This window comes from Odocoileus virginianus, chromosome 5 (genome assembly GCF_023699985.2).
Source record: "Odocoileus virginianus isolate 20LAN1187 ecotype Illinois chromosome 5, Ovbor_1.2, whole genome shotgun sequence".
Lineage (NCBI taxonomy): Eukaryota > Metazoa > Chordata > Mammalia > Artiodactyla > Cervidae > Odocoileus > Odocoileus virginianus.
Window position 1 is genome coordinate 42352626 of NC_069678.1, and position 21693 is coordinate 42374318.

At 36.7% G+C, this 21693-nt stretch overlaps 1 protein-coding gene across 1 annotated transcript; it reads right to left on the bottom strand.

Annotated features, from left to right (window-relative positions):
* Nucleotides 1–268: 268 nt before the first annotated feature.
* Nucleotides 269–16938, bottom strand: RPF1 (ribosome production factor 1 homolog). Its single transcript, XM_020891299.2, has 9 exons — nt 16682–16938; nt 15227–15283; nt 13069–13149; nt 6625–6720; nt 5898–6051; nt 2231–2313; nt 1342–1523; nt 1033–1159; nt 269–487 (listed from the first exon to the last, which is right to left on the bottom strand). The coding sequence occupies exons 1-9, from the start codon at nt 16907–16909 to the stop codon at nt 446–448; spliced, it is 1050 nt and encodes a 349-aa protein (XP_020746958.1). The 5' UTR covers nt 16910–16938; the 3' UTR covers nt 269–445.
* Nucleotides 16939–21693: the final 4755 nt, after the last annotated feature.

Below are 21693 nucleotides of genomic sequence, written 5' to 3' on the forward strand. Positions count from 1 at the left end.
TTTTACCCTTCTTGAAAGGCTTAAAGAAATGTTAAGACATCTTAGAAACCTGGCCCCAAATATATGTGTTTTCAGGAAACAGAATTCAAACTATGAATACTAGTCTGATAGAAAATCAGGTTACACAGTATCTACCAAGCACTGTGTTTCTCAGCAGCCCACATGTTCCATGAAAGTACAAATGGCAATGTTAGTTTGAATCTTGATTCCAGAATATTCACAGTTACCTAAAAATAAGAGAATTAGATTTTAGGAAACTTACAAACTCTTAACAAAATGACCTTTTTATTTGCTACATAAATAGTGGTAAGTCATGGCACTTGATACTTTGTTCAGATATGAAAGAAGGTTTATGAAATCAGTAACTGCCATTTTGAAAAGAGTCTTGTTTCATAAACTCAAGACAGGCCTGTTCAGCACAGTTTAATACTATCCTCTCAGTCCTTTATAAATGGAATTTTCTTCTACTTGTATCCATTTCCCGGGGCTGGAAAAAAAAAAAAAAGTTAACATTCTGTAGGTAATAGCACAAAACACTCTTGGTTTGTCTCTGAGACTAAATTTATCTTCAGGTCTGTGTGTGTGTATATATATATAATTTTAAAGTCATGCTTATGTATTTTAAAGTATTATTTTCATTTATAATTTAAAATGATCTCCAAACTTTTCTGTAGCAATAATTCTCAAGCATGCAGCAGAATCATTATAACACAGGTTTATAAACAGACTGATGGCCCACTCCCTAAGCTAGTGATTGAGCAGGTCTGTGACCCAACAGTTTGCCATTGTAACAAGTTCTTAGGTGATGCTACTGGTCTACCTTTCAAACCACTGATCTTTAGGGATGTTTCAGGTGAACCAAGATTAATCTCTAGACCAGAATGCTGTATCAGAGATTAGTTCTAACTCATGGGAGTAAATGCACAAGCATAACGTAAGGTATAAACACTCAAAGTTTAAAGTGCAGGGTTTTATTCTCATTCCATCCTTTATAAAACTGCCTAAATGGCTTTTCATAGAGTAAACACATACCTTATGGACCCATTCATATTCTCCATATTTAGAATCAAAGGTTCCTTTCTGAAGAGATCTTAATTTTAAGGTAAAACGTGGTCCAAGTTCCTGAATTCCCACTTTCTTTTCACTCTTGAATATGTATCTTAAAGGTAAAAAAAGAGTTAAGGAAATTAGTCTGAACGAACCCAACTATTACTTCTTTAATATGTCAGTTTTAATTTCTCATCTACAATACTTGTCAAAATACACTGGGAAACAGGTTTATGTAGAAAACATGTTTCATAATTGAAGTCAAAGTCCAAGGAGTTAAAGTACTTTCCTCACCTGTGAAATCTGAAGAAGATATAATCCCGTTGATTGTGGAATGTGGCAACCTGCCTTCCAATAAACTGAGGATTATGGGGAAAGAGAGATGCGAACATACGTCCAATAGAATGACCCAGTCGTGTTGTAAAATTGTTCAAAATTATTTCTGGTATGTGTTCTGTTGGGTCTTTGCCTCTTCTCTAGAAAAATGAAAAATCACAACAAAGTGGCAAAAATATATCTCATTGCAGTTTCAAGTTTTAGAATTTACATGACATTGAAACATTTTAGTTATCTTAATGACAAATTACTATAGATAGCTTAATCAAACCCAAGAAATAAGATGTATCTAAAATTATGTAATACACAGTGAACACCAAAAAGAAAGTGCTACTATAAAGTGACATGTTTCATAGTCATGGAGGCTGTTGCTTGTCTCCTCTAACTATTATAATCTCACAAGAACACCGTAGATAAAATACCAATTTTAATCAGAAGAGCAAACATCATTATTAAAAATCAATTAGATCGGGCTTCCCTGGTGGTCCAGTGGTTAAGAATCTGCCTGCAATGCAGAGGACACCAGTTCAGTCTCTGATCTGGGAAGATGCCACGTGCCGTGGAGTGGCTAAGCCCCGGCGCAATTACAGAGCCTGTGCTCTAGAGCCCTTGAGTCACAGCTACTGAAGCCTGTGTGCCTAGAGCCCGTGCTCCACAAGGAGAGAAGCCACTGCAAGAAGCCAGTGCACCACAACTAGAGAGAAGCCCCTACTCACCACAGCACCACAAAACCAACCAGCAGCCCCAACCCCTGCCCCTGCCACATTAAATCAATTAGAGGTTACAGCATTTACTAACCAGATACTGTGAGGAAACCCATGCCAGTCAAGGAATGCATAAAACTCACCTTAATTTCTTTACGCAGACGAACACTGCTCATTTTAAAGTGAGCAGTTGGGCCGTTGGGCAGGTGACTCAGAATTAATCCATCTGTTCACAAAGCTAAGAACACAGTGAACTCTGTAATCTAAACCTTAAGTTGTTTAAATAACTAGTCCTTTGTATGCCGGCTCCTAAAACCTGTAGGTAATTCAACTATTAGGTGAATAGGTGGGTGCATGTATTCCTTTGACTTGATTTTCACACCATACCCAAAACTCAAAAGACACATAAATCAACCTGAATCTTTCAGAAAGACAGATTATGTTAAGCACTGAAATGAACTAAGTGAAAGAGCTAAAATCCACTACTCTAATACAGGAATAAGGATAAGATTCTAGCATAACTGTAGCACCACAAATGGAATGTAAGTTTACCTCCATGTTCAGATGCTTTATAACCCTTAAAAGCACACTTTCATACGTCTGTATATACATTTCATACATTTGTAAGGCCAGGATATGCAGTTTTGAATATCCCGTAAGACCACATACTCAAACTATCTTCTGGAAATCAAGGTTATTAGTGTTCTCAAGAGACAAGGTCTTAATTCTTAGGATTACTGTACTACAGTTTAAAATCAACCAATTAACCACTTACTGACCCTACCACAAACAGAATTAGGCTATACACTCTAAATTACAAATGAAATATAAGACAACTACCTACAATCAAGGCTAGCTGTCCAAGGGCTTTAAAAGTTTGGAATGCAGCTCAAGCCTCTGTAGCACAACTTGATTCTTTCAAATACTTAACCTTAAAAGGAGGTCAGAACTAGACTTTTTTTAAGTATTTGCACACAATATAAGTTTTATAAAACATGTTGCCATCTTTAAAAGACGTCAACATTCTCCCATTCATCTATTAAATTAGAAACTATGGTGGTTATCATCTGCAACTTCCTTCTCTCCCACCACCAGATCCTGTTTATTGCTTTTACCTTCATAAATTCCTCACTTTTATAGCTGCCTCTTTTACCCCAGGTGTTATTGTATTATTTGAGGTCCTTGAGATTTTTTCACCCAGATTAGGAAAACAGTATCCTCCTTGGTCTGACTTCTCTTTCACCACTTCAAGTACATCTGTTTCCTAATATAGACTAATCAAGTTGGATTTAGGCCTTGGTTCTGTAAGTAATAAGCTATGAGACTTGGATGTGCCATTGTATTTGTAGTTTCTCATAGCTTCTTATGTGCTAAGTGAAAAACTAGATGCCTTGAGAGTTTTGCCAGCTATAGGTAATTTCAAACTACTCTCACCACAGACTCATCTACAGATTAAAAAATCAGCATAGCACTCATACTGTGGCTCCGCACTCCCCTTTTATTAATAACCTCCTGTCTCTACATCTTGTTCGTAACTGGGAGACACTGACAGCCTCTCTAATACACCATAAACAATCCTATCATGTGCTTTTTGCTTATGCTATTTCAAGTATCTACAATATTTTACTCATCCATTAAGGCCTGCTTCAAATGCCATCTCTTTTTACACTCAAGCTCTAAATATCCTCAGCTCTCACTACTATAGCACTTGTCATTTGACTTATAGTTAAATGCCTTTCTTCCCAATGAATTTGTTAACTCTAAGATATACTTCTGACAGATACTATGCCTACTACACAGCAGATTATCAGTAAAATGTTTGAATTCTTTCCTTTTCTTCAAGGTTTGGCTATACTCATGAGGTACAGCCAAAAAAAAAAGTATTTCTGTATCATTTGCACTACAAAAAAAAAAAATCATAAAATCTTTAGGGGATTAAGAGAAATAGAAGTCATTTAACCTAAATGAAAGCTTGACTCTTTTCTAGAAATTTCCACTAAATTGTGGTTTGTGTCAAAAGAAACTACAAAATCCAAATATATCTATCCCTAAGTACCTGCACTGTACAAAAGGCATTACTTATGTTATTGCTCATCTCTAACACAAACCATGCCACATAGGACTCATCCTGACTTTTAGTAATGATTTAAGCAACGAAGAGTTTGAGAAGGGTCAGGTAGATTCATTCAAGTGCTACATGGCATATCTAAACTGGGTGGGATTACACCTGAGTCCTAGACCTTAGCTGGTAATTTGCAGTCAGAAATATATAGAGGCATTTTGTTACCACTAATGTGAAAGTTATTTTGTTATGACCGACTCAAAGGCCAGGAATGTAAAACACCCTATATAAGCTGCCAAGAGCACAAAGACTTATCCTACCCTCAAATTTCCATTTAGAAATAAGGAAGAGGAAAAAAGTGAAAGTGAGGAAATACTGCCTGCCCCAAAACAGAGGAATAAAAGTCTTGAAATCTCATTTGGGGGGTGGGGGGTGGGGATGACATGTTTTAAAAAGGCAGGGATCAGTATCTTCAAAGCAGATCTCTTCTGGAATAGATTAAGTATTCAAGAAACTTTCTCCCTAAACTCACAATCCAGCCAAATTATAAAATGACTAACAACACAAAGCTAGTTTAGTCTCAAAAGTCTCTGAAAAGCAAGTGGTGCAAGGGGATACTTGGAGAAGGAAATGGCTACCCACTCCAGTATTCTTGCCTGAGAAATCCCATGGACAGAGAAGCCTGATGGGCTACAGTCCATGGGGTTGCAAAGAGTCGGACACGACTGATCAAGTGGATGTCTTTAATTAACTTATACTGAAAACAATAAACACCATAAAAGTTATTTAGATGGAAAAAAATAGCTTGTAAACCATTATTTTTTAAAAAGCAGTGTTCGTTGATTTTTTAAAATGTTATCCTGGCAGCACGGAAGTACTATCCCCATTGTTTATAAATCCTTAGTAATTTTGTTTTGATAATTATGACATTCAGTTGGTCATCTTTAAAGTTACTGAGTTCACAGGCAATAGGTAAGTAAAACAACATCAATGACAAAAACAAATCTAGGCATCCTTTATATGATCTTTTATCTCAAAACAGGAAGAAATACCTAGGGTTGAGGTAACACATTCACCTTGGATCTAAGACTCACAGTAAAAGCATAGGTTATTCTTGGTATCTGAAACACTAGTTGATACATAATATGGGCCCAAATACCTACTTTAAAAATGCAATCTGTGACACCACTTCTGGCAACACAAAATCTAGCCATATCAAAATAGTTGCAGATCCCAACTGGGAGAGCACCTTCATGCCTCTATATTTTCAAATGGTTATATTTTTGCAATAGGTATTCTTTCTCTGCCTTACCTCATTCTCCCATACCCACCTAGACAGGGTTTAGGCATCTTTTTCTGTCAAGTACTTCTTCCCTAATGTCCCCAAGGCAGATTTTTACCAAAGTTTGTACTGTATCCCGTATTTCCCTATATAATTGTACTATCGACACAATATTTTTGTTTGTTTATGTATCTATTTTATCCTACTGGATTATGAATTCCCTGAAGCTGACTTTCTCGTTTACCTTTTACTAACCAATAATGTCTTGCTTATAGCATGTGCTTAACAAATGCTTGCAGAGTGAAAAGGAAAAATCAGTTCAGAGTCTTGCATAGAGATATATAACTCTCTGGTTGAAAAAATTATGTTCTAAAAGTTACAGGAAACATTTTCTTATTTTTTCAAATATATCTTAAGAGAGGGTGAAGGGGAGACAAGAAAACTCCTTAAAAAGAACAAAGGATACTTGGTATCTTACGATCTTCATTAATAACAATCAGGTCTGTGAAATCTCTTGAGATGCACTGTGGAATAATTTTTTTCAGAGCCAGTCCTCTTCTGTAATAAACATGCGAATTTGGTATAACTGTAGAGAGCTGTTCACAGAGTCGTACTGTTCTCTATAAAACAAAATAACAAAATCCTCAAAAATGAAAAAGAATAAAAATCTAAGTGGCATATATTTATAAGGAAAGAAGTAATCATTATAGTGTTATTAATAGAGAGCAAGGCTAAGGAAGAATGAAATCCAAAGAGTTTCATCCTCCATGAAGGTTGATCTACCTAAAGCAATCATTCTCAACTAGGGACAATTTTGTCATCAAGGGATGTTTGGAAATATCTGGAAACATTTTTGGTGGTCATGACTGATGGTAGTGGTAGAAGTTGGCTGCTATGGGTATCTAGTGGATAGAGGCCAGAGATGCTGCTAAACATCCTATAATGAACAGGACAATCTGAACAATAAAAAAATCCAGCCCAAAATGTTTAAACAGTGTTGAGGCTGAGAAAGCCTATCATGAAGAATCACACTTGGTGAACCTACATCACATCACCGATACATTTTATTTAGCTTATTTACAGGCATTACCTAAGGCAATTACTAAAAATTTAACTCTTCTGAACGAAGTTATTTTAAATAACCTATGTAAGAAAATCAAGACTTTAAGAACTATAGTAATTGATATGTTTACCCCATGAGGTCTATCTGATGTAGTGATGAGAATCTTGGGAGAAGTTTGTCTATTGAAGTAAGAAGCAAATTCATCTGTAGCTTCATCATAAGCAACCTGAAAATGGAAAGAGAGGTCACTTTACATCAAACACTCTACTGGGCCAGCATTTTACAAGCAATTCTAGTAGGATTCTATTAACACTGGGTATCCGCCTGACTCGTGATTTAAAGAGGGCCCAGGAGGGTCAGGTTAATGACAACATGAAGAGGTTGGATAATTTTATAGATGAAGAATACTAATGTAAAACTGGAGGAAAAAACTGTCAAAAATAATTTAAACAAATTGAGATGCATTCATTCTTGAAAAATGGATCCATTTGTGGGCAAGAACATCAAGAATCTTGCCTAGAGCTATTCCATTTCCCGTATCAACCTGGGTGGTAAAAACAGTCATTTTATCAATTTCAGGACTAACGGTAAGCGAGCACCAGCAATCCTAGATGCAGAGGTGTAGACCAGATTTGAGGACAGGCGGTGGACTTGGACTTGGCTGTGCCAGTCCAAGGTTACAGGCCTAGTTCAGGGTAGGTGAGGACCAGCCAAAAATTTCAATGAGAGCTCTGGGAGTGAAAAAATCATAGACGAACTGACATAATCTCTCCCCAAATCCTTGACTGACAGCTAAGCTACACATAAGAGAGACCTGAGAATCCAGTGCACATGAAAGACAAGGGAGACTTGAGAAATGGCTACAGCTTTGAATGCATTCCTCAATCCACACACACCTCAGTTAGCAAAGGGTATGTATGTCTTGGGAGCCCAAGGTTTCACCATGCAACCTCTGCCCAAATCACTGGCTGACCATTAAGTCACACAAACAAATCTCTAGGGAGGAAGGTTAAAAATAACACAAACTGAGTAGTAGTGCAATGCTACTGTCAGAGATTCCAGTTTAAGTCCAGACAAGTTACTAAAACAACAACAAAAAATCAATAACCTGTAAAAAAAAAAAAAAAAGAACAAAGATAATCCAGAGTTACTGCAATGTTTTCTACAAGTGTCCAATTTTCAACCAAGATATCAGATATACAAAGAAAAAGAAAAGTATGAAGTATAATCAGGAAACGAGAAGTCAATAAAACTGACTGAATGGATCCAGATGGTAAATTTAGTGACAATTTCAAAGCCATCATAACAAACATATTCAAGGAATCAAGGAAAAATACAGGCTTTACAGTAGATCTAAGATGCAGGAGAATCAATAATCTTGAAAACAGATTAACGATCCAATCTGAAGGATGGAGAACACAATCATAGCAAAAAGAGTAAAGCTGCAGAAATTTTTAGGATAATGTTAACCATTTCAATAGTGTGTTAGAAAGGCAGTCCCTGAAGGAGAGAAGAGGGCAGAAATAAAAATATTTCAAGAAATAATGGATTAAAAACTTAACTGACAGGTCCAAACTCAACAAACATTAAGTAGAATTTAAAAAAAGAACAATATCTAAACACACCAGTGTCAAACTGGTAAAAGTCAAAAAACCAGAAAACTTTAATAAATCATGTGCAGGGGAAAAATGTAATGACTGGTTTCTCAAAAGAAAAAGTGAAGGTCAAAATTCAATGGAACAAGTTCAAAGAAAAAAACAGGTCAACCAAGGATTCTATATTCCACAAAATTTTTTTAAAAATAAAGGCAAAATAAACGCTTTTAAAAAGACAAAAACTGAGATAATTAGATCTCAGACTTGCTACAAAAACAAAGACTTAAGAAAATCCTGCAAGCTGAAAGAGAATACTACTAGATGATCCAGAGGCAGGAAAGAAGAGGACTATAAACAGGTAATGATGAAGGTAAACATAAGACTTTGTGGGGGTGTTGTGTGTGTAAACTCTTAATTTTTTTTTTTTTAAACATCAGGATGCTTAAAGCAGTAATTACAACACTGGGTTTATAACATAGACAGATACATAACAACATGTGCTGACAATTAACAGCATGAGTAAGAGTGGAGGTCACAAAGCTATACTGGTGCAAACTTGCTGTATTTTACCAGAACTGTCTCAGTATTTACTAGAAGTAGGTTGTGATAAATCATTCTCCAGAACAGATCTTATGCTAGGACCTTTCTTCAATTGAAAAGGACTGAAATAAAACAAAATATGTCCCAGACCACAATTAAAACTGAACTAGAAATCAACAGCAGAAATCAGCAGAAATCGGGGAAATCCTCAAATATCTGGAAATTAAACAAGATACTTCTTGAAAATTGTAAGCCAAAGAAAAAATCACCAGAGAAATTAGAAAATATCTTCAACAGAATGAAAATGAAAACACCACAAACACACCAAAATGTATGGAAGGTGGTTAAAGCAGTGCTTGGGCGAACACCAGAGTTTTATATGCTTATATTAGAAACAAAAAATAAAATCAATAATCTAAGCTTCCATCTTAGGAAGCCAGAAAAAGAAGAGCAACTAAAACCCCAGGTAAGCAGAAATAAAGAAAAAATAAGGATGGGGGAAATTAATGAACTAAAAAAATACAGCAAGCAAGAAGAAATCATCTTTCATTAAGAGGTACTCAGATGTAAATGATTAAAGAAATGCATCTTAAAACTTGTGGGCTATATATAGCAAATGTGAATTTTATGACCATAATTGCTCATCATAGAAAGATAAAAATAAGTTAGTTAAATAAACAAAAATAGAATAAACTCAGAGTATAAAAGAAATAATAAAGGTAAGAGGAGATATAAGTGAATTAGAAAACATTTAATAGAGAAATAAAAGAAAATAGTAACTTGAAGAGAATAACAAAACAGGTTTGTCTCTGATGAAAAGCTCAAATAAACGAAATTAGGAATGAAAACAGGGTATTACTTCAGTCTCACTCATGAACATGTTCTAAACAATGCACTTAACAAACCAAAACAATATTTTAAGAAGACAAAACACCTTAACTAAATTGGATTTACCCCATGAATAGAACTGGTTTTTACTGCAATAAAGGAGAAAACTGGATATTCATCTCAATATTTGCAGAAAAGTGCATAAATTATCTTAATATTTGCAGGAAAGGCATCTAACTTTCAAATTCATTAATTAAACAAAGCATCAAAAAAAAAAAAGGAATTTCCTTAAGTCATAAGGAAAAACTAGCATTAATGACACATATATTAATGATGATACACTGGAAGTATTCTTTAAAATTAGTAACATAGCATAGAGGATAATACTGCTTTTTAAAATTTATCTGATATGATGGTGAGGTTCTAGTAAGCACAAAAGAAACTGTTAATAGTTTGAAAGTAACAAAAACATATTTGCAGAAATGATTATCTAAACATGAAATGAAAACATTCAGAAAAATTATTACAAGTGAATTCTACTGATTAAAAGATCATGATTCAAAAATCAATCTCATTTTTGTAAATATAAGATACCCAGGAATAGTTCTAACAAGATTTATATGTATACCTTGTATGGAGAAAACAATGATTCACTGAAATACATTTTCAGTACTTAAAGGCCCAGTGAAGCAAAATTAGAGATACTAAAGGAACATTTCATGCCAAGATGGGCACAATAAACAACAGAAATGGTATGGACCTAACAGATGCAGAAGATATTAAGAAGAGGTGGCAAGAATATGCACAAGAACAATAGAAAAAAGATCTTCACGACCCAGATAATAACGATGGTATGATCACTCACCTAGAGCCAGACATCCTGGAATGCATAGTCAAGTGGGTGTTAGGAAGCATCACTATGAACAAAACTACTGGAGGTGATGGAATTCCAGTTGAGCTATTTCAAATCCTAAAAGATGATGCTGTGGAAGTGCTGCACTCAATATGCCATCAAATCTGAAAAACTCAGCAGTGGCCACAGGACTGGAAAAGGTCAGTTTTCATTCCAATCCCAAAGAAAGGCAATGCCAAAGAATGCTCAAACTACCTCACAATTGCACTCATCTCACATGCTAGTAAAGTAATGCTCAAAATTCTCCAAGCCAGGCTTTAGCAATACGTCACCCGTGAACTTCCAGATGTTCAAGCTGGATTTAGAAAAGGCAGAGGAACTAGAGATCAAACTGCCAACATCCACTGGATCATCGAAAAAGCAAGAGAGTTCCAGAAAAACATCTACTTTTGCTTTGTTGACTATGCCAAAGCCTTTGACTGTGTGGATCACAATAAACTGTGGAAAATTCTGAAAGAGATGGGATACCAGACCACCTGACCTGCCTCTTGAGAAATCTGTATGCAGGTTAAGAAGCAACAGTTAGAACTGAACATGGAAAAACAGACTGGTTCCAAATAGGAAAAGGAGTACATCAAGCCTGTATATTGTCACCCTGCTTATTTAACTTATATGCAGAGTACAGCATGAGAAACACTGGGCTGGATGAAGCACAAGCTGGAATCAAGATTGGCAGGAGAAATATCAATAACCTCAGATATGCAGATGACACCACCCTTATGGCAGAAAGCAAATAAGAACTAAAGAGCCTCTTGATAAAAGTCAAAGAGGAGAGAAAAAAAGTTGGCTTAAAACTCAACATTCAGAAAACTAAGACCATGGCATCCGGTCCCATTACTTCATGACAAATAGATGGGGAAACAGTGAGAGGCTTTATTTTTGTGGGCTCCAAAATCATTGCAGATGGTGATGACAGCCATGAAATTAAAAGACACTTGCTCCTTGGAAGGAAAGCTATGACCAACCTAGATAGCATATTAAAAAGCAGAGACATTACAGTATTGCCAACAAAGGTCCATCTAGTCAAGGCTATGGTTTTTCCAGTAGTCATATATGGATCTGAGAGTTGGACTATAAAGAAAGCTGAACACTGAAGAATTGATGCTTTTGAACTGTGGTGTTGGAGAAGATTCTTGAGAGTCCCTTGGACAGAAAGGAGATTCAACCAGTCTACCCAAAGGAAATCAGTCCTGGATACTCATTGGAAGGACTGATGCTGAAGCTAAAACTCCAATACTCTGGTTACCTGATGTGAAGAACTAACTCATCTGAAAAGACCCTGATGCAGGGAAAGACTGAAGGAGGGAGGAGAAGGGAACAACAGAGGATGAGATGGTTGGATGGCATCACAGACTTAAAGGACATGACTTGAGTAAACTCCGGGAGTTGGTGACGGACAGAGGCCTGGCGTGCTGCAGTCCATGGGGTTGCAAAGAGTCGGACATGACTGGATGACTGAACTGAACTGAAACAATACATATATACTAAGACTTCCCTGGTGGCTCAGACGGCAAAGCATCTGCCTACAATGTGGGAGACGCGGGTTCAATCCCTGGGTTGGGAAAATCTCCTGGAGAAGGAAATGGCAACCCTCTCCAGTGACTCCTGCCAGGAAAATCCAAAGGATGGAGGAGCCTGGTAGGCTACAGTCCATGGGGTCGCAAAGAGTTGGACACAACTGAGCCATTTCACTACCTACATATATATAATTACATATATATATATATATATGTATATAGTGGATACACACACACACACACACATAGGGTTGGCCAAGAAGTTCACTCTGTAAAACATTCCGTTAAGAAGGCACAGAAAAACCCGCATGAACTTTTTGGCCAACCCAATACTACCTAGATTCTGACACTGATCAGATTTAGTATGATTCATACTTTTACATGGAAGATGAAAGATCCAGGAAGATAACACTCTTGGAAGAGAGGGATTTGAGGACGAGGGGCATCTTTCCTTCACAGCTATCAAAACTTACCATGAAGCTAAATAATCAAGAAAGTAAAGAACTGATCCAGTAACAAGCTACCAAAGAAAAAAAGACTCAGCACATATGGACAACTAATGTATCACACAGCACTACAATTTACTATGAGAAAGACTGTACTACTTCAAAAATGGTGCTGGGAAACTGGTTATGGAGTAGAAGAAAGAAATTGATTTCCTTTCTCACCCTAATAAGAGAAATCCGTTTCTGATAATTAAGTACATGAATGTGTTTTAAAACCTTGACTCTTTCACTGTACTATTGCAAACTAAAGGGAAAAGTGAAAGATTATCTTGAAACCAAGTTTTATATGGACACACACAAAAATACCATCAGATTACCTTAGTTGTCAAAATGTCTACCAAATACTACAAAAATCTATAGCAAAAATTTATAAAACAAGGACTGCTTTTCAAATGACATTAAAAAACACTGGAAGTATTATTGATTAAATGACAAATAAGTCTATCTGCATAAAATACCTTTTGAGAAAATAAATAATTATTGCCTTTTTCTACAGCATTGTTGGAAAACCCAATTATGAAATAATCTTCAACAAATAATAAGATAATATGCCAGCATTATAGCTACATCAATCCATTATAAAACTTCACGAGCTAGTACTTTAAACACTGGCGTAAGAACAGATAATTTATCAAATGTGATTATCCAAATTTATTTAAAACTTCTAACATTTACCTCTTCATCATTAGGATCTACTATGGTTTCATCATACACTCGCTGGTTGTCAATAGTCTTGGGTACAGGCTTTGGTGGAGCCTAAATAAAAGAAAAAAAATGTTAAGTCTGGGAAGCATTTCACATTAATAATTTTGCATTATGCGTGGGGAAGAATAACAAAAATCTGCAAATAATGCAAAAACTCAATGTGTCCCTCATTCAACCCACTGCTACATCAGTCCTAGTAACCGTAATACTGAGCAAGAGGCTTTTTAACTCTGAGCACACACAAGCACTTACTGGAAGAATTGCAGACAGGATGAAATGGCTTAAAGCCAGGCAAAAGTAGCAGAAAGAGAAGACAGAATTCAAAATGGTTATTCAAAAAGATGAATATCAAACATAACAGAAAAATTACAAAGGTACATATTTAGGTAGGTTTGTTCGAATACTTTCAGAAAGCTATTCAGAAATATCTAACAAAGGCTACAAATCTGTATCTTTCTGCTGAACTAGTAATTCTAGCTTAGAGAATTTATGGTAAGGAATGAAAAGGGGAGCAATTTATACAAAGAAATATGTATAATCACTACGGTTAGTGGAAATGAACAGTAAACAGGGCAAATGCCCAACAACAAGATAAGGACTACGGCAGTGCCAACTTAATGGAATACCATTAGCATCAGCAATCACATACACTCAGCTTAGATCAAGAAATTGTGTAAACGAAATTTTAAGGAGCAAGAACACAAAACCATAACCATACACTGATTAATCTAAAATATATGTACACTAACAGAGATGAATATGACCTGTCAAACTATTTAGGAATTCTTTTGTATTACTTTATGAAATGAATATTAAGTTTTAAGTAATTTTTTAAAAAGAGGCAGTTCTAGATCATCTATCAATCCAAAAACAAGAATGGTGATATTTTCAAATGGTGATCAGCATATTAATTTGCTGTAACTAACAGATTATTGAGTTAAAAAGAGACTAACACTGCTTGATAGGATTTTGCAGGTGAAAACAGTCTTAATGTTGGAATTTCCTGTGATTTAATCTAATACCATTCAAGAGAATTCATGGAAAAGTAGTATTTAGTTTGTATACACTATATGTATATAGTCTGTATTTTTCCCTTCCTCAAAAATGCTTATTATTACTTGGTACTCCATTTTAAGTAAAAGATGGGAGGAGGGGGGAGTTGAACATTTTTAAAATTTTGCACGTATAAAACGCAACCTAGAACTATAAATAAAATGAAAATGACTTAGCTGTGCAATAATGCAGGAGCAGTCAATAGTTCTTTTAAAGTTTTTCAATAGAAAGATTTCACTTTTTGTCAGTATCACAAAAACAGCTAAATCCTTTCTTGATGCTCTCTTCTTTGCCACAATCCACTCAGGTGTCTCACCTTCCTCCTACTCCCCATTCTCACTCTTCACAGGTTATATCCTCTGTCAGCTCTCAGGCTCACACATCCCAACCCTACAACAGAAGAGGCTCTATCATGCCCTTCTTCAGCCGAGCATAACAAAACGCCTTTGCTTCAAGTCTGAAGCACTCCAGTTACAGGCCTATGGTGGGGAGCTTCTCCATTCCCAATCAGGGATAATGCGTCTCTACCTCTCAAACACATGAAGTTAAGTAAAATAAGCAAGCTGGAAGTATATACACCACTTTGAAATTCTGAAAACATGCAAAATACCACTACTACTGTATTTACTGTTTATGCACACAAACATAATAAAGGAAACAAATAAAGTGCATGGCAATAATAAAAAGCAATTTCATGAGTTATTGTCTTTTTTTTTTTGACCCTGCTTCAGAGACAAAAGGGATCTTAGTTCCCCAATCAATCGAGGATTAAACCCTTGCCTCCTGCAGGGGAAGTGTGGAATCTTAACCACTGGACTGCCAGGGAAGTCCCAATGAGTGATTGTCTTTGGAGAGGAAAGCAATCAGAAAATACCACACAAGAGACTTGAACACTATTTACTAATGCATAATTTCTTGAGTAAAGGATAGAAAGGGGTGTGCTGTATTGTTTTTATATCATTTTAAACATTCAAAATATTTCATAATAAATTTTAAAATAAAATGATTCAATGTAAATATCAGGGAACATTCCTTAATACAAGATATAAAGCAGAGGACTAAAAATTTTATTTACCTTATCACCAAGAGCTTCTCTCTCTTTTTTAAGTTTTTTCTTAGCTGCCAACTTTTCCTAAAGGATTTAAAAAAGAAAAGAACAATATTGAGAAACTACTAGTTACATAGCAAACACATAATGAAATTACTAATGCTATGAATATTTAAACTGACCAGTCTTAGAACTGAATTAAAATAAACATCCAGACTTAGATGTTCACACCTAAGTAATTGTAAACCAGATGATCTTGCTCCCTCAAAATAATCTAAATGGACAAGTTTGAATATTCAAAATTTCATTAGCTTTATCTTTTACTCTAAAGCCTCAAATAAAGTGAAAGTGCAAAATGTATGCTAAGTTAACAAGCTTTAGTTATTTTGCATTCCTAACAAGTTGCAACCTAAAGAAAACTTATGGCTATTCTGGTGGCTTCTCTTGAAAAGTGCTAAAAATAATGATAATGAGAGTTTTCACACTGGTTACAATAAATCCATTACTAGTTATTCAAACATTTTATAATCAGAATATGCTTTTATTATTCAGAATCTGGAGGATGTTACTGTAAATTTGTAACGTCTGGGGACTTCTGAACAGGATGCTTGCCACACAATATAAAATAAAAAATTTCTTTTCCCTAGCGCCTGTTGATCCTCAATCCACCAGGTCTCCGATTAGAAATTACAGACCCAAGACATCTAGGACACCCTTCCCCCATACGTGCGCCACAAAACGGGTTTTTTGTCCTTCCAGGTACTCCAATAGCACTTTGTCACCTACGACAAATAACACACCGTGCAGGGCCTTAACAAGTCTAGCAAGAGGCAGCAGGCAAGTAAAAAGAATACTGTGTATGAATTTTCCCTATATGCAATAAGCAACTTGCTTCCAAGCGTAATTTAACCACAAATGAGCACTATGACTTTGGGCTTTATCTTTTTCTACGTGTTTACCTTCTAGATTGGTATAAGGACAATGAAAAGAGTAAATCCAATTTCTAGAACTTTACAGTCTAACTTCGGTAAGAGCGGCTACAGCAATCAGGGAAGGATCATTTTGGATGCTTGTACTGCCTGTAATGCAGATTTTAGGCATTAGCCAACGTTAGGTTGACGGGGTAAATCGGAGACGAAGATTTTGCCTTCTAAATCTGGCGGGTGGAGGGGGGCACAGAGGAGCCAGGCAGGGAAGTAATTTTTAATGCTAGGAGAGCAAGGCTTCTTGCTTTCTTTCGCAATCGAGGACAACAGAGCTGACAAGGAAAGCAATCCATGCTGCTCAGACGGAAAGCTGAGCCGAGAGTGAGGGTGCAAGAACCAGGGCAGGGTTGCTTGGCCCCTACCCCTTCCGGATTAATAAACGCCGCCTGCGACCCGGGCAGTGGTGACCACGCATGTGCATCATCCAGCCCGCCCCACCCCACTGGCTCCTAGAGCGACATCGCGCACGCGCCCTGGCGACTCCGCCGCCTCATACCTTCCGCTGTTGCTGTTTCCACCGCGTGAACATTAAGTGTCGCCGCTGTTTGTTCTTAATTTCCGAAATGCTGAATCCTGGAGGAAAGGCAGCCGTCGTTGGGGGTTGGACCCCGCTTTCCGTCGTCCCATCCTCACCGACTGCAGCCTCCTGAGCTTCTTCAGGAGCGGCTTTGCGTTTCAGGCCTTTCTTTCCGCTGCCTCCGCTCTTATCTCCGGCCTTCGCCATGGTATTTTTGCTCCTTGTGGTCTGTACGGAAACGGAAGTAGCTTCCTCTTCCCACCCCCGTCCTTAAGCTTTTATTTCCGGGTCGGGAAGTTCTTAAAGGAAAGTGCATGTTTGCTGAGTTTTATCAGTTTAAGGAGGTACTGAAATTTAGGCTTGAGGAGAGTATACGGAGCTTGCCCAGGCGTGTGAACTGTGAAATGAGTTGCTGAAATTCATTATTGACTTTTAACATTAGCAAACCTAAATGTTAGTTGCTCAGTCCTGTCGGACTCTTTGTGACCTCATGGACTGTATGTAGCCTGCCAGGCTCCCCTATCCATGGAATTCTCCAGGCAAGAATACTGGAGTGGATTGCTATTTCCTTCTCCAGGAGATCTTCCCCACCCAGGGATAGAACCTGGGTCTCCTGCATTGCAGGCGGATTCTTTACCACTGAGCCACTATGGCCTAAGTACAAAACAGTCTTTATAGAGTTTACATTGTACTAGAAACTAAAATGATCTCCCAAATAATTACTGTGGTAAGCTATTAAATATGCATGGTGTTGTAAAAATAGAACAGGATAAAAGAAGATGAGGGGATAAAGGGACGGGTTATAGCTCTTAAATAGGATTCTGAGAGTGGTCTTAATTATTGAGCAGAGATTTGAAGGGCATATGGGTTTCCCTGGTGGTTTAGGGGTAACGAACCTGACTGCAATGCAGGAGATCCTGGTTCCATTCCTGAGTCCGGAAGATACCCTGAAGAAGGAAATGGCAACCCACTCCAGTATTCTTGCCCCAGAATTCAAATGGACAGAGGAGCCTGGTGTGTTACAGCCCATGCAATTGGAAAAGAGTGGAACACCACTTAGTGACTGAACAGTAACAACAAATGGAGCATACAGTGCAGTTATCTGGGGGAAGAGCTGTTAATATGAGAAAAGCAAAGCTTTTTATCTAGGAGAAAAGCTGTTCAGGCCAAGGAAACATTCAGCTCCAAGGCTTCAGTCAGTAGCGAGCCTGGCTTGTTCAGAAAACTTCATTGAAGCCAGAGGTTAATGAGAGAGGAGAGTAAAGGTGGGCGGGAGTGGGCATGGGAGGTTAGGGTGACAGATTGTGTAAGATTTTGTAAGGGCTTTGGCTTTTATATGAGATGCAGATTTCTTGGAAGATTTTGAGTAAAGGAATGGTGTGATGACATATTTTAAAAGCATCACTCAGACTCTTCTGAGAGTAGACTGTAGGGGAGGGAAAGTGATAGGACGGGAAAAATGAATGTCTTGAAGCGGTGGTACTAGTGGAGGTGGTAAGAAGTGAACAGATTGTTTTGGGAGGTGCAATTCCTGACAGTTGAATGAAAGGCATAAGAGAAAGAGAAGAGTCACAGATGACTCCAGGATTTTTGACTGAATGACTGGACGGTTGGAGAGAGAGATATGGGCTGGAAATCAGAACTGGGGAGTCATCAGCTAATGGATAGTAATTCAAACTATTATAGTGAGTGTAGATAAAGAACTGAAATAGAAAAGAGAATGATGAACTGAACCCCGAAGCAGCCTCACATGAAGAGCTAGAATGAAAAGGAGGACCTAGTAAAGGAGAATGAAAGGGAAAAATCAAGAGAGTAGCATGTCATGAAAGCGAACATGTTTTCCCAGTAATTAAATTTTGCTATATTCCTCATTCTAATTTTAGGAAAATGACCTCTAAACAATTCTTTTTGGTTTACTGTCAGCAGTTGATTTTCCAGAAATTACCTTAATTTCAAGTTATATGTTTCAATATTGACATTGGGTGTTTTGATAGTCTAATATTTTGGTTTCCATCCTTCATTTTCACCTTTTCAAGTTCTTTTAAACAGGATATTAAAGATATCAAAACTGTATTTTAGAATACAAGCCCCACCAAAACCTACCAAGCTACAAGTCTAGAATTGTGATTAGAAAACAAAACCTGTCTGTTTAGATCCAAAACTGGATTTGAATTATACAATACAATAAAAAGGAAAAAAATAGTGTGGAGCTAAAAAGTCACTAGCCTACAGGTTTGGCTTCAAGCAGTCATAAAAATATTACTTGGCTTATTTAAAGAGGAATAATCAGATTGTAATTGAGGTGGGGGGGGGGCAGCAGGAGGAGACAAACCAACCTTTATCTAAAAAACAGACTGAAATATTTTGGAAGTCTCTTCTAGTCTTAATATTTTCTGTCTCTCTACATATAGTACATTCTTTCCTTGTAAAAATAAAATAATCCTGAAATGGATAACTGTTTTTATTTATTTAGAGGTGCTATACAAATGAGACCAAGAGATGTTTATAGAGGCTGCCTTCATTGCTTGTTGCCTTCCTTGCTTGTTGGTAATGATAGTTGTATGAGTTGAATAAAATTATTTCTATGATCAGAATTCTTATCTGGAAGAAATCACAAAAGTGTTGACCAATTCAGCAAAAGTGTGTTTAATACTACTCTAATGAATAGGGAGAGCAAGTATGATGGAAACAGTGGGCTCTGTGTTCAGATCTGTGTTTAGGTTTTGATTCAGTCACATAGATGATATAAAATCTCAGTTAAATCAGTAATCTCTCTGAGCCTCATTTTCTTCATCTATTAACTGGGCTAATATTACCACATACTTTCTTCAGATAATGTACATTAAAGAAACATACACATGCAATAAATGCTAACTAGTTATTTTTATTACTTCTAGATCTAGAGGCTAAGCTAAGTATTGTTGAGGAAAAAAGACATCATGCTTGCCCTCAAGTAGCTTACAGTTTGGAAGAAGATAAACAGAATTCTAGTGTAAGTATTCAGTAGTGTTCAATGTAGAGTGCTCCTTAGTTTGAGGTCCATTTCTTCCATGCACTTCTTTTCAGTAACTGCTTTATTGTTTGTTATTTGCAGGGCCTACTCCTAATAGACTATACATTATTTTAAAATAACACATTTAATTTTGATAGTTAATAACTTTTTTTTACTTGATATTTGAGAATACAAATATACATGATATTCCTGAATACCCTGGAGTACAACACATGAACACCAGATGAGTTCAGTGATCCAAAGAGAAAAAACCTAAGATTCTGCTGAGAAAATTTGATCTGTGTTTACAATATGAGTTAAGCTCTTTACATAACCGAAACCATTCCATAAGTACAAAATATTAGTCTATTGCATGAGGAAAAAGAAATACAAAGTTTAGGGATAAAAATTTTTTTGTTTACAATGTGCTATAACTCTTTGAGAAACACAAAGTAATAAACTAATGCTCTCTGAGCTTGAATTATGCCATTTGGTCTGTTAAAGAAAAACCAAAATAGAGGCCCCATTTTGAGTAAACTTTTAGACAAACACTTATATAACCAAAACTCTTAAACTGTCCAGATTTGCCCAAAGCCTGACTCTGATCTAAAACTAAAACTGCTTTTTTCAGGTCAGTATGACCTTATAGCTTCCCAGCGAATTGCTATAGACAGTTAAGCTTGCACAGTGCTGCTACCATAAAAAGACTGTAAGTTTCTAGTAGCCAGTCACACACACACACGCACACACACACACACACACACACACACAAATGTGCTCCCACATTCATGCTTTTTAAACTCAGCTGTCACTGCTGCATGCTGAGCTTCTAACCACGTTTCAGCTCAAAATTGCCCTGTTTTTGAGCAGTGTTTCTAGCTCAATAAAATGCTTGTATCAAGTGAAGCTCTCCAAATTTTCTTTTGACAGGACAGTAGAACCATTACAAAGCTAGTGTCTCATCTGTGAATATTTCCCTGGTATCCAAGACCTGTTTTTGGCAGTTACTTATCTCATAGAAGTTTGAGAAGCCTCTCTTTTGTTTATTGTATACCTTAAATTGTCTTAGTGACTAGTGAAGATGGTAGAGAAGTTATTACAAGAATTCACAGTGTCAATACAACTCTCAGGATGTCAGCTCTCCTTTGAAAGAAGTTAAAAAAGTCAATGAGTAGAATGAATACAATTTTGTGAGGCGATACTGGAGCCACACACACTCCTACCCAAAACTGAATTAGAATGACTCAAATACAAGAACTCAAATACTGAAAACCTGGAGATTAATTGTATGGTTAATACTGTCATCTCTATGTACTCCACACGATGAAATAGACATAATGCATATCCTGGCCTTTCCAGAAACCAGAAATATGTTAGGAAACCAACAGTTTTCTTCCAGAAGTAAATCTTTATAGATTGTAATAATTTCCTTGAGACGTTTAATGTTTTTTCAGTAGACACTAAACTTGGCCATGCTGGTGTTGGATGGAAGGACAGTCCTTACTTTATTTTCTGAGTAGCCTCATCCTTAGCATTAAGGTGGGCTGTTTGCTTAAACAGGGTTTTTTTCTTTTTCCTGCCTGCTAATATTTGCAGAGTGCATGTAGTTCCACCATATCAGAAACTTTGATACACATTTCTGATCCTTACCAGGAAAAGTAACACCACAATAAAAATCCAGTTTCACTAAAATATCATCTCCTCAAGTGATTTCTTGTTGTTTGAGTTCATCACAAAAGCTTTTATTTATATTTTTGTAAGGTATTCAGTGCCTCTGGATGATATTTCTGACTATGGAGCAAGCATAAATAAAATTTAAACATCAGCCTGGCAGGACTTTTGTATATCTAAGTATTTAGTATTCTGTTGATTCACTCGTTCAACAAGTATTAAGTCATACTTAATGCCAGATCCTCTGGCTTTTTTAATATATGTATTTATAGAATTAAAAAACAAAAAGCAACTCCCTGCCCTCAAAGATTTCTAGTGGGGAGAGCCC

Bases quoted from the DNA above. Each gene is read 5' to 3' on its own strand.
- RPF1 (XM_020891299.2), bottom strand. From the start codon at position 16,909: ATGGCGAAGGCCGGAGATAAGAGCGGAGGCAGCGGAAAGAAAGGCCTG. The intron at 15,284-16,681 runs GTATGAGGCGGC...TAAATCCTTTAG, and splicing joins GGAAACAGCAACAGCGGAAG to GAAAAGTTGGCAGCTAAGAA. The intron at 1,524-2,230 runs GTGAGTTTTATG...TCATTTTTCTAG, and splicing joins GTCTGCGTAAAGAAATTAAG to AGAAGAGGCAAAGACCCAAC.